The sequence below is a fragment of the Panthera leo genome, chromosome A3 (assembly GCF_018350215.1).
Source record: "Panthera leo isolate Ple1 chromosome A3, P.leo_Ple1_pat1.1, whole genome shotgun sequence".
Lineage (NCBI taxonomy): Eukaryota > Metazoa > Chordata > Mammalia > Carnivora > Felidae > Panthera > Panthera leo.
The window spans coordinates 10,612,343-10,629,350 of NC_056681.1; the positions used below are offsets into that span (position 1 = coordinate 10,612,343).

General features: G+C 53.5%; 1 protein-coding gene across 6 annotated transcripts in view; it reads left to right on the plus strand.

Moving 5' to 3' along the window:
- Window positions 1–17,008, plus strand: part of NFATC2 (nuclear factor of activated T cells 2) — a 159,466-nt gene that overhangs the window by 123,179 nt on the left and 19,279 nt on the right. Inside the window, exon 10 of one of the 6 annotated variants that reach the window (XM_042930657.1) lies at window positions 5,949–6,306. The exons of the other annotated variants lie outside the window; for them this stretch is intronic. Within the exon in view, the coding sequence (XP_042786591.1) occupies window positions 5,949–5,986 (38 nt within the window). The 3' untranslated portion in view covers window positions 5,987–6,306. Of the gene's footprint in view, window positions 1–5,948; window positions 6,307–17,008 lie in introns of those variants that run through there. 6 annotated transcript variants of the gene reach the window in all.

Here is a 17,008-nt window from a genome sequence, read left to right on the forward strand (position 1 = left end):
ACGTTTCTGCCGATGGACATTTAGGTTGTTTCCGGTCTTAGGGATAAAACTTCTGCGAATTCTTCTGAATTCTTCCCTTGGTGCCCACACATAAGGTGAGGAGTGGAGCCCTTGCCAGACAGTTTTACTGAGTGGTTGTACCGCTTCACGCGCCCACAACGGGGCGCGGGTGTCTCACGCAGTTGTCTAAGTGTCTGTCTCCTGGGATGCGGCCTCGCTTCCGGCGAAGGTGCCTGGCGATGGCGTGTCCGGGCCGCAGACCCAGGGCGCGGCAAGCTGGCTGGGTGTCAGCCACTGAAGCTCTCCGGACCTCTGTTTTCTCACTCGTGAAAACGATACCCCTTGCTCGGCTACTCCAACTGCCAAAGATGCATCCGGGTCTGAACTTGGAGTTGCCAGCCAAGGTCATAAGGCTCTCGAAAGACGCTCCGCCACGGACAGTCGCTCCGCTGACCGTAGTCCTGATGGGCATCGTGGCTCTGCTTCCCCTCCAGTTTCTGCGGGTGCCTTCTCCAGGCTTGCCTGTATTGTGGCCACTTTGGCCTTTTGTTCTTGTTTGTTTGACAAGAGTAATTTATGTGAAAAAGCAAACAGGAAAAGCGCTAGAGAAGGCACTGACCTGTGACTGGTTTTCAGGCAGCAAAGAAATAGCGTAGATGTTCTGTTCACCCCAGGGCCCAGCTAGTCCCGAATTTCACTTCCCCAACTGGCAGCTCCCTCCCTGCCCAGGGAAGGACATGGCTGGGGTTGGGCGCTGGGGGGAGGTTGCTGGGCGGTTCAGTGGGTCAGGCTTCCGACTTCGGCTCAGGTCACGATCTCGCGGTCCGTGGGTTCGGGCCCCGCGGCGGGCTCTGTGCGGACAGCTCGGAGCCTGGAACCTGCTGCGGATTCTGTGTCTCCCTTTCTCTCTGCCCCTCCCCCCCCTCATGCTCTGTCTCTCTCTCTCTCAAAAATAAATTAAAAAAAAAAAAAAAAGACAGACATGGTGGGGGAAGTGAGCATTGCTGGTTTCACGGTGGCAGCGGGTACCTTCCCGGCTACCCTGGGCCGAGCCCCTGGGGCACACTGGGAAGAACTGACCACACCACGTGGACTTCTCCGTGGAGGTGGTTGCTTTGGGCCAGCGGGCAGACTTGCAGCCCACTGCATAAACTGTGCGGCGCTGTAGGCGGCCTGCCCTCCTGCCTTCTGTCTTCCGTGTTTGGTCTTATTTTAATCTTCCCCTTTGCCTTGTTCACGGCCGTCGGTATTTGCTCAGCGTGACTCTGTAGGACAGGAGACCCTGGCTCGGAGTGTCTCACTCACTTGCGAACTTTGGGCCGGTGTCTCCGCTTCCCTCTCTGTGGAGATGATCCGCACTCCTCCCTCGTGCTCCTCCCTCGCGGGGGGCGCGCAGAGAGAATTGCGCGGGTACGTGTCACGTGCCCAGAACAGGTAGCTTGGTACAGAGTATCTGTCGGTAAATGTTAGCTGCCGTTTCTGTTTGTGAGCTTAGTGGGCTTCTTGGAGAATGTGGTTTACGTTTCTTAAAAGTGTATTTGTGGAGGAGAATGAAACGTGGGCCGTTTTCGGTTTTTGGAGAGGAAGACCCTTAAAGCCCTGTCTCCCCACAGGGCGTGGGCTCAGGTCCCACCCAACCCTTAGGTTGGGTGGTGGTCCCAACCCAAGCTTCCTTCTGGGGACCTGGGGATGTTTGTCTGTGTGAGATGGTGCCTCCCGCCCGGGGACCGCCCGGGAGGCCAGTGAGCGTGGCCCCTGCTGTGTCCCCCCCCCCCCCCCGCCCCTACAGCGGAGCACGGACCAGTGGCCCAAGTTTTGCTGGTTGTTTTATTGGCAGAGGGGCCAAAGGAGTCCTTTTCAAAGGCTCTTTACCCAGAAGCCGGACACGCCAGTGCGTGAGAAACAGGCCAGGGAAGAAAGGACAGAGGGACGCGCAGGAAGGGAGAAAGGAGCCAAGGGTGACTGGCACAGCTTTGTTCAGCAGGTCAGGAATCTTTACTGGGGCTGCCCAGTGCCCACGGCAAGCCTGTGACAAAGCCGCTCCTGTTGGGAGAGGCGTGCAAAGCCTACGGATGGCCTGGTGCTGCCGGGAGCGGCCCGTGTGCCCGGCCGCCACATTGGCCCCGGGAGGGCTGGGTGAGACACAGGCGTCCTCTCTTCTGATGAAAACCAAACAGAGTGGTTGCCTGGCCGGGCGGCCCAGAGGCCAAGGAGGGCCTGGAGAATCTGCTGCTTCCGTCGCAGAGTGGGGCTGTGCCGTTCACCGGAACCGAAGCCAAGTCTGACTCACGCAGCCGCCTTCGGTGGGCACCAATGGAGTCCAGGCCCCGACTTGAGCTCCTCGGTCAGCATTCTCCTTGAAAGTTCATTTAAAGAGGTTTATCTTTTATGGAGGGAATGTGTTCACATGCTCGACAAAATAAAAGCCTGGGAAAAAGTGCATCCAGCATACCATGGTCTTGCTCCCGCTTCTTCCCTGCCTCCTCTCCAACCTTCTAGAACAGCCTTTATCAGCCCTGTTTTCATCAGCAGCACCCTCTCCGGCCAGGATCCTTTTACAGTTCCTTCCTATCAGCACCCCCATGAAATGTCAGTCCCACGGAGACGCCGTATATCTGGTTATGCTCGGTGGCCCTTTGCGGTGCCCCCATCATAACATCTAAGACTTTTTCACTAAGAACTGATGTTGGCCCCCTTGGGAATGAACGCTGTAGAGTTTCTTTATGTAACCACAAGCAGGCGCAAGTACATCTTCCCGTTTTCCTCCTTCCTTCTACAAAATGTAGCAGATGGACCCCCCCCCCCAGGTCTCCCAAGGATTGGGCGGGGAGGGGGGGCGGGGGGGTTGTGCACCTGTCGCTCGCCGTGCGTAGGGGTGGCTATGTCAGAGGCTGGTTCTCAGGAATGGGAGGTCCGGTCTGAGGGTCCAGGCCGTGATTTAGGGGCCTTTCGGCTGGAGCGTTTCTGGGGTTGCCCTGCCTGCCTTTCTTACTGGCCTTACCACTTCACCCTTCTGTGACCTCAGGCAAGTAACGTACGGTAACGGCCCCAACTCTGAGGGTTATTGTAAGAATGGAAAAGGGAGCCTCCTCGCGAGGAAAGCACTTTGGCCGGTGCCTAGTGTGCGTGGTAAGTGCTGTGGTTATCAATATACTTTCCCGCCGCCACCACCACCACCGTCATCATCATCAACCCTGGGCCATTGCTATGGTCGGAATGTTTGGGTCCCCACAAAATTCATATGTTGAAGCCTAACCCCCAGGGTGATGCTATGAGGAGGTGTGGCCCTGGGAGGTGCTTAGGTCATGAGGGCAGAGCCTCCTAAATGGGATTGGTGCTCTTTTTTTTGTTTATTTATTTATTTTAGAGACAGTGAGAGAGATCACAAGTGGGTGACGGGCAGAGAGAGTGAGGGGGGTGGGGAGAGAAGCCCAAGGAGGCTCCACGCTGTCAGCACAGAGCCTGATGAGGGGTTAGAGCTCATGAACCGCGAGGCCGTGACCTGAGCCGAAATCAAGAGCCGGATGCTTAACTGACCGAGCCACCCAGGCGTCCCAGGGATCGGTGTTCTTACAAAAGACCTCCCAGAACTCTGCAGTTCCCTTCTGCCACGTGAGCTTATAGAGGAAGGTGCCTGTCTATGAGGAAGTGTGCCGAATCTGGTCGTGCTTGATCTTGAACTTCTCGACCTCCAGAACTGTGAGAAATATTTGTTGTTTGTAAACTACCCACTGGCATTTTTTGTTCTCGCAGCCCCAACGGGCTAGGACAGCCGGGCAGGTAGTCGCTGCGGTGTTGGCCTTTGAAAAAGAGCCCTCAGGCTGAGTCGGCCTGGGTCCTTACTACCTTGCTAGGCCACTACTTGTTAATTCAGCAAAGGACATTTAGAGTCTTTCTAGAAAATTCTAAAGTCCAGAAAACTGCTTGCCTAGAGACGAGCCTGCAAAATTTGCACGAGCTACTGTTGGAAGATCTCTCGAGAGGAAGAGAGAGAGAGAGGGAGAGCGAGAGGGAGAGCGGACGTAGGTCTGTGTACCTCCCCCAGAAGAGGAAGCATCACAGTAGAGGCGTGATGAGGTATCTTTATTTTGCCCCTCTTGATATTTTCTCACCTTCCAAGAACCTCAAATTTCCAGCCGTGCCACTTAGCCATCCTTTTATCCCAGATGATGTGCACTTTGTGTTGCCAGCTTATGTAAATGTAAGGGGCCACCTTCCAGCTGACTCCAGACCCAGAAACGCTCAGCCATCTTTTTGAAATTCTGCAGCGCAGATGTTTCCAAAGGAATGCGCTCTTGCCTTTCGGGGTCAGGAGCTACCAAACCACAAGAAAGTCCGTCCTCAGACTGGCTGTGCACTCGGCCTGCGTTCCAGAGCCGCGTCTGACCCACAGAGAGCAGGCAGGGGCCCGCCAAGAGGACCAGGAGAGCCATCACTTGGTGTGATCCCATGGCCCCGCAGTCCTCTCCCGGAACCCGCGCTTTTGACCGTTCTGAGTCATTCGCACTGGCATCATTTCCACCTCCGCGTGAGGTTACTGTCTTGTGGTAACAAGCAGCTATCCTTGTGCAGGAATAAGGTGATCAGTTAAACAAGATTTGTGGGTAGGTCAGCACCCAAACCCGCTTCGAAACGCTCTTCTCTGCTTTCCTGCTCGCCGGCACAGAGCGCGGAAGTGTTGAGGCTCACTGCCTCCCTAGCCGGTGCGCTGGGCATGCCCAGACTTCGCTTCCTGCAGGATGATGAAGCAACGTGGTGACTGTTGTGAGCGCAGGGATGTGGAGGCTCTTCGCTGGTCCCAGGCCCTAAGCTAAGATAGTCCAGGACTTTTGTGTCGAGAAATGCGAGACTTCACAGTATCCGCTCGAGCCCTAATTCGTTCCTGTCCCGAAAAATAGAACTTGAAAAGCGATTCAGTTACTGGAGGCTCTGAGCTAGATGCGTGGGCGTTGAGCAGATGTTCTTTCGACGCTACATTTTTCTCTGTCCTCCCTACCTTCTCCTCCATCAGTAAACCCGTTGCAGGTAAATGTAGAGCTTTATTTGCCCCGGGGGCGGGGGGGGGGGACCCTTTAGGGAAGAACCCTGGTTGTATTCCACGCTGTAGACTTGACATGTGGATGCATCTTGTTTTTGTTGCCTTTCAGCATAGTTCTGGACTCTTGTCTTGCCCGGGGCCTGTCTGAGTTTATTTTAGCCCCAATCTCTTTTACTTTTCACCCTTGTAGGAAAAAAGAGGGGCTTTGTTCTCCGGGAATGATGAAACCATTTCCCTGGCCCTTCTCCACCACATTCTTGACACCTCTTTAATTTGTTATTGACCTGAGGATCTGGTTAAGCTGAGACTGCCTATAAAGGCAGGGTTGGGGCCCGTTTTGCCCATCCAGGATGTCAGGAGTCTTTCGCCGGGCAAAGTCACGAGCAGACGGAGGGCTGCGATTCAGGAAAGGAGTCTGCTCAGGTCCTCAGCAACCAGTCCCGCCACTTTCAGGTTTCAGGATGACATCTGCCTCGCGCGTCATCCCTTTAAACTGCCATGAAATCAGATCTCTGGCCAGGCAACCCAAGCGGAGCACTTCCTGGTCATTTTACCATGAGCGCAAAGCACCCCGACTCGATTTTATGATGGGATCGTCTGTTGCAAGTGGTTTGGACGTAAGTCCCAGGCATTCTGCAAACCAACAAATGGGTTTCATTTGAAGCCTGTTAGTTCCAGCATCCCAGGAAAGTTGAAAGGACACTCCCTGGTCGTTCGTTTCCAAAACTCTGGACAGAGCGGAGGTTCTGTTGCATAAGCTAACTCTGTGGACGACGCCTTTGAAATGTTCTGCAGCCGGTTCTTATAGATTTCTGGAAGTCGATGGTGTCTTTTGAATTCTCCGCTTTAGTGGATGCCTAAAAAAGAATTGACCCAAAGTTGATTAATGCACCCTTTCCATTTCTTACAGATGGATCGAGTTGTGGTCTGCTTCAGTACTTGGAATAGGGACGGCCAACTGGTGTTCCATGGGCTCCATTTAGCCTGCAGATATTTTGCTTGGCCCGCTCAGTATTTGAAAAAATATTTGGATTAGATGCCAACGTTTAAAAACCGGGAGATTGCACATAAAAATACAGATTTCAGGCTTTCCTTGGAAAACCCAAGAACCGGCTGCCCAGGGCCCCACATTCTGCATGGTGGCTACCTGGAATCAAAGTCAAGGCTGACCTTATGTAGAGACCACCTCCTTTAGAGCGTGTACTTGCCCTTGTCCGTAGCCCCCACCCCTCCCTCCTGCCTCCTGAAGATGGATGGAGTGTCTGTTGTTTTTTGCCATCATGGTTGTGTTCTTGTTCCTCTCGCACTTGGCCCACCTCACTCAGTCAGTGTTTCTTCCCGCACCTGTTCAGCATTTGAATTTGTGATCTCTCTTCTGGAAGCGCCACTCCCACCCGCGGCTGCCTAACCCCGCCCTTGATATATAGCGAGGCTTAGGAGGTGTTAGCTCCCTCTGTCCTTCTTCGTTCTCCCTCTCTGTTGTCGGGGTTTAAGATGTTTTTTAAAACAACCTTTTATTATGAAATGTATGCAAATATAGAGTAGCACAATGTACCCACCACTCAGCTTCAACTGTTATCAACTCACAGCTAATCTGCTTTCTTCCATACCTCCCGTCATCTCGCATTCCTATTTCATAGTAGTATTTTAAAAAAATTTTTATTAGAGAGAGAGAACATGTGCGCACACAAACTGGGGAGGAGCTGGGGGAGAGGGGGAGAGGATCTCAAGCCGGCTCCAGGCCTAGCGCAAAGCCCGGAGTGGGGCTCGATCTAACAACCCTGGGAACGTGACCTGAGCCGATATCAGGAGTCAGGCGCGTAACCAGCTGAGCCACCCAAGTGGCCCTCGTAGCGTTTTGGAGCAAATCCTAGACATCAAAAATCCTGGACGGCAGAACCGTATCGTTGCATGTGTAAATACGGACTATGTGTCTAAAAGAAAAGGATTCTGAAAATACTCTTAATACTGTTGGCGCATATGAAACAGTGAAAATTCCTTAATATCATGAAATATCCAGTCTTTGAAACTTCCTGGTGTCTCATATCTATCATGCAGGGTTTTTTCTTTGTTTTCATTATTTTATAGATTGTCTGAATCAGGATTCAGATCGGGCCCATACATTGTAAGTGGGATTCCTTGGTTTCTCTAAGTCAGCTTTAATCGAGAGTTCCCCCTTTAGAACTGGTCTTTATTATTATTATTATTATTATTATTATTATTATTAATTATTACTATTTTGCTAATTCTTTGTTTAAAAACCAGGTTCTTTATCCTGTGAAATATGTCAGTCTGGCTTTTGGCGATTATATTCCCATGTCCCCTTGTCTTCTCTATTTCCTGTAAGTTGGCAGTTGATTCTAGAGGCTTAATTGGTTCAGGTTCATCTGTTTTGGCCAAGACTGCTTTGTAGGTGGTGGTGGACCCTTTTGTCAGGAAGCACGAGGTCAGGGTGCCTCTCTTTTGGTGATGTTAGTAACTGTCGACAGCCAGCGCCCAGCTCCCTTAATTCACTGGTGTGCCGTAATTGCAAAATGGCGATATTCTAGTCTAATTCTGTCTTCCCTTCCTCTTCTGTTAGTTTGGAAAACTTCTATAAAGAGAGACATCCCTTCCTCAACAATGGTATAATTCATATAGGAAAAGAAAGATGAATGCTTGCTTCTTTCCCTTTATTTACCAGTTTTTAAAATAACGGCTTGGTTCCTCACCATCCTCCAGGGGCAGTCAATTAGGGTTTTGTACCATTATGAACTCCCAGATTTAAACATAATTGATGTTTTAACATTTTAATAGGCTTTTGGGGGGTAGTTCCTTTTGTCCTCATCATTGGATGGGAGCTAAATAATATGACTTCCTCTCCTTTCTTTCCCTGGCTTAGCAGTGTGCTTCTTCTGAGGTGTCAGGGAGGAAAGCCTCCTGCATGTAGACGAAGGGATATGATCCCCACATGCGTGAAAGGGAAATCATAAAACAGCTCTCGCATGCCAGCTGGCTGATGTTCTCCTCGAGGCATTAAGGAGTCTGGATGTGTGACTTCAGAAGAGTTGGGAGTTTGCAGGGCAGGAGAAAGTTACGTATTGATTAGGTGTACAGGACCTCCGTGAGCAGAACACAAAGTAACAGGAGCCTAAACAGGGTAGATGCTTGTTCTCTTACGTAACAGCACAGGTATAAGCAGTCTGGGGCTGGTATACTGGCCACAAGGTGCCAAGACTAGGCTCCCTCCGTCTTATCCCTTTGCCATTCTCAGGGTGGGGCCCCCATCTGCAGCGTCCAGTTTGGCTCCCGGATGGGGGAGAGGGTGGGGCCAAGGAGGAGGAAAGGCATGCCCCTTCCCTTGAAGGGCATAACCTGGAAATCTCACACGTCCCTTCATCTGATACCTCATTGGCTAGAGCCCAGTCATGTGACCGTGCTGAGCTGCAGAGGAGTCTGGGAAATGTAGTTTTAAATATTTACACTTCCCAACCATAAAACCTGTTACTCTGGATGACAGGAGAGCAGATTTGGGGCCTCTGCACATGAAGCATGATGGTAATGGGAAAAGAGCTCCAAAAAGAGGTTGGGTGTTTTGTAATCTTTAACGTTCCTAGGGGTTTCTTCATCTATTCCCCAAGTATTTACCGAATGCTTCCCTCGTGCCAAGTGAGCTTTTTAGATCCTGCGGGCACAGTCGTACATGAAACGGATGGAGTCCCTGCCTTCGTGGATCTTACCTCCTAGTCGGGGAACCAAACAGTTAAATGAACATATATTATACTGTCCCATGGCCATGGCGCTATGAGGAAAACCTAAAACACAATGGGGAAAGAGGCCTTACACATCCGGCTGCTGGGATCCAGATTCAGGGAACACTTCTCCTCGGGGTCAGTCCAAGAACCCCAAGACTTTCCTTTACTGTCTTTTCGCCCGAATCAAGTTTCTCAGCCTTGACACTACGGACGTTTGGGGCAGGATAACTCTCTGTGGTGGGCGCTCCCCTACCCACGGCAGGGTGTGAAGCGTCATCTCTGGCCTCCGCCCACCCGACTCCAGCAGTCCACCTGCCCTGCCCCAGTTGTGACAGCCAAAAACGTTCTCAGGATATTTCCAAAAGATCCCCGGGTGTGGAGAATTGCCACAAGTTAAGAGTCCGGAGGATTTAGCGCCTGATTCTGGCAGAAACAGTGCCTTCATCATGTTGCATGCTGACCAAACTGTGCGGTTTTTTGGCTACACGGGGATCCGCTCCAGAAGAAGCCTGTTGTTTGTAGATGGGAGAATTCTTACATCTCCCCGGGTGTGTAAAGCCACCAGGAACTAGTTTCTCGCTGTGCACGCTGGCTATCCTGGTGAATGCCCAGGACCGTGGCTTCAGGGTCAGATGTCAATGAGTAGTTGTAGTCAGAGAAGCTTGACTTGGAGCCTGCTTTGCCTCCTCCTTGCTTGTGGTGTTGGGTGAGGCATGTGTGAAAAGCCATTTATAGACTGTCAAGTGCCCCACAAACAATGGGGGAGGGGAGCTGGCAGGGTGGGTGTAGCCTCCTTTAGCAGGGGCTGGTGGGCTGGCTGCTTCAGGAAACTGCCGGGAGACCTCTTAGTTGGGCATTTGCCTTCTTGGTTTGCTTCTAGTCAACTGATTGCCCATTCACTTATTCCTTCTTTGAAAAGACATCTGCTGCCATCCTACTGTGTGCTGGGCTTTGCGCCAGGTGCTGGGACACAGCAGTGATCTGTCGGAAATGGCCCCTCTTCTGACAGTCTCTAGAGAAGAAAATGCTAATCAGAAATGAACCAGTGGGGCGCCTGGGTGGCTCAGTCGGTGGGGCGTCCGACTTCGGCTCAGGTCACGATCTCACGGTCGGTGAGTTCGAGCCCCGCGTCGGGCTCTGTGCTGACAGCTCGGAGCCTGGAGCCTGCTTCCGATTCTGTGTCTCCCTCCCTCTCTCTGTCCCTCCCCCACTTGTGCTCTGTTTGTCTCTCAAAAACAAACAAGAATTAAAATTTTTTTAAATGAACCAATAAATAATGAGAATTTCAGATGGGGCTAAGTGCTGTGAATAAAGTAAACCAGGTAATGGTAGGGGAGGGAGGAACTTCAGATGGGGCAGTCTGCTTGAGGAAGTGGCCTTGACCTGAGACCCAGAGGAGGAGGAGGTGGTGGAAGAGAATTCCAGGCAGGTAGAACAGCATGTGCAAAGGGCCAGCGCTGGGAGGAAGCCTGATTGTGCGGGGGGCGGGGGCGGGCAGAGAGAGGTCTAGTGTAGCTGACAGCCATGGCCAGGAAGGGAGTTGAGAGGGTGGTTTTGAGAGTAAGCCAGACCACACAGGGCCTCAGAGGCCACAGTGAGAGGCTTGGATTTGATTCTGGGAGGGAAGGGAGACTGCTGGCAGGTGGCAGGTTGGGGTGTGTGTGTGTGTGTGTGTGAGGCTGGGGCGTACAGGAAATAATTATGGCAACGTGCTCTCGCGCGTACTGAGCGCCTTTGGGGGGCAGAGACTAATTATCGTCTCCGAATCACAGCTGGGAGCCCAGGCCGAGGCGTGGGGCGGGGTCTGTCTCAGGTCACAAAACTGGAGGCCCAGAGAAGGAGCTGTGAGACGCGCCTGCATCGGGAGGACACGAGAGGGTCCTCCAGATCCAGTTTGTACACAGCGCGGAGCATTTATCGTGGGTTTTTCACCCCTCCTGTCTGATGAGACCCCAGAAAATTGGCTTTCACCGCAGAGCCGCCAATCTGACCGCCTCCTGGACGTCCCCACGTGGCCGCCCCTCGGGATCAGGTGCCCGCCCCACCCGGTCCCTCGCTCCCTTATCGTACAGCTGCCTACGGAATGTGGGGGCGTGGCCTCAGGCAAGTGACTGAACACCTGCGAGCTCACCGTCCGCCCAGTAGTGACAGTGGTTCGGGTTTCAACGATTGACGCGTGGCCGGTTTCAGTGACGCACATAACAGGGTCAGCCACGTGGTGGGGCGCTTGGCAGGGAGTAACCGTCCGCTCGTCATCTTGCCTGCGATCATCTTCATCCGTGCCAGGCTGAGGAGTGGCCCGTCCCCGCATCCTCCCCGCCAGCCCTTCTTCAGTACCCTCTCCCCGGTTCCGGGTTGAAGCCGTCTGCTCAGACACCGCAGGGAGCCTCGTCTCGGGGCCCCTGGCCCGTCTGCTGGACGCCCCCTGAGTGAGGGGTGCGGGTGTGGGTAGCTGTCCTGTGGGTACTGGCAGACGCCCGGAGGCGACCCAAATGCCTGTCAACCAGGAACGGTCACATAGGAGGTCCTGAGCAGCTTGGGGCAGGTATGGAGGGGAGACCTCTTCCTGCTTGCGTTTTTGTACTTAGGGATTTTTTTCTTCTTCTTTGCTCTAGGCAGATATTACTTAAGAAAATTGCAAAGAGGAAAAAAAAAAAAAAGGGAACACAATCAGGTCTTAGAAACGATCCTCCAGGCTTGTGTAAAAAACGGGGTTTTAGAAGTAGAACGCTTTCAGTTCTTTTTTCTTTAAAAAAAGGTTTTTTTAATGTTTACTATTTTGAGAGAGAGAGAGAGAGCATGAGCAGGGGAGGGCAAGAGGGAGACACAGAATCCGAAACAGGGTCCTGAGCTGACAGCACAGAGCCCGACGTGGGGCTCCAGCCCTCGAACTGCGAGATCATGACCCGAGCCGAAGTCGGACGCTTAACCGACTGAGCCACCCAGGCGCCCCCAAAGCTTTCAGTTCTGCTTAGGGGTACGTCTCACCATCTGGATGCACAGTTGTCCCTCTCGGCTTTGAGTGGAGGATGACACAAAGCTCTGCGGAGACTTTCTTGCCTCTAAACTCATGCCCACACTGTAACCTCCGCCTGGAACGCCGTCCCCTCCCTCTTGTGCCTTTTGGAGTCTGACCAGTATTTCAAGGCTCTGACGAGCTGTCTTCTCTCTGCAGCTGCTGAAGGGGGCGGCGGGGGGCACGCTTCTCTTTCTCTGAGTCCCGGAGACACACAGGGTCGCTGGCAGGCGTTTTCACCACATACACCTCTCAGGTGTTTCTGTGCATTTTTTCTCCCTCAAGTCCAAGTCTCTGGGTGGGAAGTACTAACATCTCGACTTGTCTGTACCCACAACTGCGCCTGGGATGGCTTCGCACACGGTAGGTCCCTGACAACGTTTGCTCATGTCCCCGTTTGCTCAGAGCCTCACCCAGCCCCCTGCACGTAAGATGTGTGGAATTGAGCGAGTATCCGAGAGCAAAATGGGCAGCAAAAAGTGCCCCTACAGCAGTATTTCAACCAGACCTAGGATGAGCGAGGGGACGTTTTAGTCGTCTGGCCTGATCCGGCCCGGAGTTTCCCCAAGCACAAGTGCCTCGGCCTTGAACGTCCCGCTGGGACCGCGCAGTGCGGAGAGGCTCCGGCGGGTCCCTGAGTTCCCTCTCAACGCCCCGCTCTCCAGGCCTCCGACGGCCCAGCGGACTTGACGGAGGCAGGGCCTGGAGGCCAGGCTGGGGCAGGCCTTCAAAAATGCGCTGGCCGCGGGGCCCGCTAGAAAATCGATTTCTCGCCTGCAGCCAGCCGCGCTGCCCAGCGCCGGGCCATCCTGCAGCTGTTGTGACAGCAAAAGCAAGTGCCATGGAAACGATTGTGCAGAAAGCCCGGAGCAGGCTGCCCGGGGAGAGTGTGTTCAGTAGCTTCAGCGCGGCCCTCCGGCTCCCCTGTTATTCTGTTGTCCTTGGCGTGGGCTCGCGCTGGGCTCCAGATCGCTCCTTCTGCAGGGAGACCCGCGACGCGGCTCCCTTCCCACGCCAAGAGGCCGGCCCAGCTGGCACACGTGCCCCTCTTCCCTCTGCGGGGCCGCCTGCCAGCTCCCCGCTCCTCCCTAAGATAGCGTCCCCGGGCCCGGCCGGCCGGGAGCGAGGTGGCCGGGGATGCCCGCGATGGGCATCCGAGCTGGCCCGGGCTTCCCTCTGTAAACAGCCCAGTGTTTGCATCCCGGGGCCTGCCGGGGCTCTCCCGGCCCGGCCAGCAGGGCCTCCCTCCCGCTGTGGTTCCAGGCGCTTCTGGGGGCGGAAAACAGAAACCAGCCCTGTGTTCTCCAGACTGCCAGGCTTCTGAGAAATGCAAGCCTCAGCCCAGGGACTGGGGCTCCCTTCTCCTGCTGACCCCTGGCCCCGATCAGAGATGGGGACCAGCTCCCCCCGGCCGGTGTCCTGTTCTGATCAGAGAGAAGATTCTAGGGACGGTCTTCGCCCCACCTGCAGTGGCACTCCTGTACTCACTGGGCCCTCCCCTGACCCCGCTCCGGCTGCTGGGTGCACGGGGCCTGGGGCTCACCTCAAGGTGGCCTCTTGGCCCTTGACTGTGGCCAGAACCACCCTGGAAAAAGTTTCCTGAATTCCAACTCGAGATCACTGCCCTGGGGCACTTGCTGCTCTGAGGGAGTTTTCTGCCTTTCAGGGTCCCTCCCCGCCAACCCCTTGTGGCTGGTGTTGGCAGAGGGACAGAAGTAAGAGCGACCTGTTTAAAGTCCTCCTTGCTGAGGTGGGAATGACCGCTAAGATCGGTGGGTGATGGAATTTCCCCCGGCGGGTGCTTCAGATTTCCAGGAGGGGCTTTTCATGCCAGTGGGTCTCTTAAGGAGTACTGGGATGGGGCATCTTCGCGTGGACATTGGCACCTCTGGTTTGTGTCTTGGGAAGTTTGGCATCCTGGCCCGAGCCGTTGGCCCTTGAATCTGTTTGCACTCAACACATCTCCTGAGCACCTACTGTGTACCAAGCTGAAAACAAGTCACAGGGTATTGGCTCAGCAGATTCACTTGTGGTTTGTGATAAGGTGAGTGTAGTTTGTGTGTGCACAGGGGGGAGTGTGTGCCCGGGAGCTAGTGGGGGCAAGAGAAAGAAGTTGGCCCAATCAGGTCCTCCTCGGACTTCAGGGTTAACTCTGATCATTTTAGGCCCGAACAAAAAGCTCTGTCTTTGCCAGTAAACCAACGTTTCTGGGCGACGCGGAGGTACAGGGTAGAGTGGTTTCGAGTTTGTGCCCTGGCGTCACCCGCCTGCATTTAAATCCTGGCTCAGCCACCTGCCGTCTCTTTGGCTCTGAGTAAGTCCTCCAGCAGCCCCTCCCCCCCACTCCCCGGGCTCTCAGTGAACTACCAAAGGGGAATAATAATTGCCACCTATTCGTGGGGACTCGTGAACACTGATTGGTCAGCGTGCGTAGATGTCTTAGGACAGGATGTGGCAGTCACCAGCCTTATGCATCGACACCTGCGGCCAGACAGGTAAATGGGCAGGTGCTGGGTGGATGAGGGGGTCCCTGTGCTGTGGATCTTGCAGCCTAAGGGAGAGTAGGGGTGATAAGTGCACAGAATTGTGTTTCACATGGTGAGACCGGCTGTGAAGGTGTTTCGGAGGAAACGACATTCTCCTGCCCCTGGTGTGCTAGAGGCCAGTCCCCTGAAGGGTCACTGCTGACTGCTGCTCCTTGCTAGTTCTTACGTGGTAGACACGCAGGGAACCGGGCTGCGCTGTCTTCCTTCTTCCTCGTCTCCATTCCCTTTCCCCCTGCCCCCCTTCCTTCCTCCCCTGCCCCCCCTTCCTCCCCTCTCCTTTCTTCCTTTCTTCCGTTCTCTCTCTCCCTCTCTTCCTTCCTTCCTTCCTCTACCAAATTGCTTTTATTACATATATGGAAGATCTAAAAATAACAATACAAATATCGTGTCCCCACCTCGAGTTTAAAGAAAAAGAACATAAGCACTGCCTTTTAGCTCTTCTGTTTTTAAAATCGTTTTCATCTGCCAGTCTTTCCGTTAGGTTTCTCGACAAGATGGCTCTTTAAAAAACTTTGCTCTGATTTTCACTATGACGGCTAAAAATTTCTAATTCTTCAGTATCAAACCCCATGCTCAAATTTTCACTTGCCTCGTAAGTGCCCAATTTTTTTTCTTTTTTCTTTCTTTTTTCTTTCTAGCTCGTTTGACTCTGGATCCAGGGCAGGGCCCGCACGCTGTGGCGATTTAACATGTGTTTTTGTTTCTTTCCTCCGCCCACGTCCCTGTCCTCTTTCTCCCCTTTGCTCTCTCTCTGCGTTCCAGAAGCGACACGGTTTGCACACGGGCCGGTTTTGCCGATCGAAGCCCCGTGTGCCTCTGATGGGCTGTTCCATCCGTAGCTGTAATCCTTTCCTTTTCTCTGCTGTGCAGTCTTCTGTCACAGAGTTCATGCGTCCATCCCAACAATGGACATTTGGTCGTTTCTAGGTTTCTCCGCTTTGCTTGGTATAGACGACGCCTTCTGGAACATTCTTGCTCTGTCTCCTGGCGCACACACAGGAGTTCCCGTAGGGTTATCCCTCCGGGGGGGGATTGCTAGGCCACTGGGCGTGCACATCTGCCACTTTAGGAGACAAACAATGCCAGATTGTCTCCCAAAGGGGTTGAACCAGTTGACAGCCCCATCGGCATCAGGCCCCACATGCTCCCAACATTTGACACTGGGAGACTCGTAAGTGGTTTTGCATGGCTTGTACGTGTGAAACGATACCTTTTGACGAACAGAAACTTTTCATGTAAATTTATTTTCCGAGAGGTTTGAACTGTGCGCGTGGAGCCTCGGGTGGTTCTACCCGAAATGTGTCATGGGGACTGGCGGCCTAGGTGTCACTTGGGAGCTTATTAGAAATGCAAATTCCAGAAACACCAGGGTGGGGCCCAGAAATCTGCCCTTGACAAGGCCTCCAGGTGATTCAGATGCTCCTCGAGTCTGAAGTGTTGGCTTAGGAAACCTTCTTCTACCCATCAGTCTCTTAAAGAGCTTCTCCTGTATCATTTCCCAATATGTCACACTCTTACCTTTCACACTGAAGTTTGCAATCCACCTGGAGTTGACTGTGTGTCCAGCATCAGGTAAGGTTCTAATTTCGTTGTTTTCCGTCGGGATGACTGGTGGGCGCAGACCATCTGTGGAGGGGTCGACCCCCTCCCCACCGGCCTGTAATCCAGCAGTGTCGTAAATATCATGTCCACGGAAGCGTGGGCTTCTTCCTGGCCTCTTGGCTTTGTTCCACAGAAGAGTTATAGCAGCTTTTCGTACACAGTCTTGGTTTCTGGTGGGGTCAGTCACCGGCCTGTCGTTCTCCATGAGTGTCTGGGCTTCTATTGGCTGCTTCTTGGCTCTTTGGGGATTTTTGTTTGTCTGTGGACACGTTAGGGTCCGCTCGTCAGACTCCACAAGATCGCACTGAATCTCTCCATCAACTTGAGACCATTGAGTCTCGAGCGCCAATGGGGACAAATGGACATTGTACAGTCTTGAATTTTTGTGGGTTTTTTTTTTTTTTTCTAAAACCCGCTCAAGACCATCCTTCGTAACAGAAGTGGAGACAGAACTGCCTCACACGGGGATTCGCTGTCATTCCCAGCCAGTGACGCTGCCACGCGGGCTGGGATGTGCCTCGCGAGCTCACGATGGCCCTGAAGGCTGCCCGCCCCCTCAACGCTCAGCTGCCTCAGTGGACGCTCCCGGTCAGGAAGATGGAGGGCATTAGTTGGAAAGCCCTTTCTAAGTGTCTCTGGTTTCCTGCAGATGTGCTGTGCTTAGAACCTGCCTCCTGCAAAGGTCTTTGCTTGGGCGCTTTCTAGCCACGTTCCAGTCGGCAGAAGAGATGGGCTCAGGATAGAGATGTTCACAGGTGGAGACCCAGCTTCTCACTCTTTAAGTTGCACTCAGTGGAAAGCAGAGGTTTGGGGTTCCAGATCCCCCAGTGCTCGTCTCGACCCCGTTTGCGTCATGGTTTTTTTAGGCTTGCTCTGTGCAACGCTTGGTACTTGGGGAGGGGCGTGGGCCTCGTGAACCTCTTGAGCCGGCATTCGCTAGTCACAGGGAGCTGGGTGGGTGACGGCATGACCAAAGCTCAGAGGCCCTGGCTTCTCCCTGAGGACGGCAAAGCGTGATTTCTCACCGCTTCTCTCGGGACCTGCTCTGAGGCAAGCATGACGATACGCCATG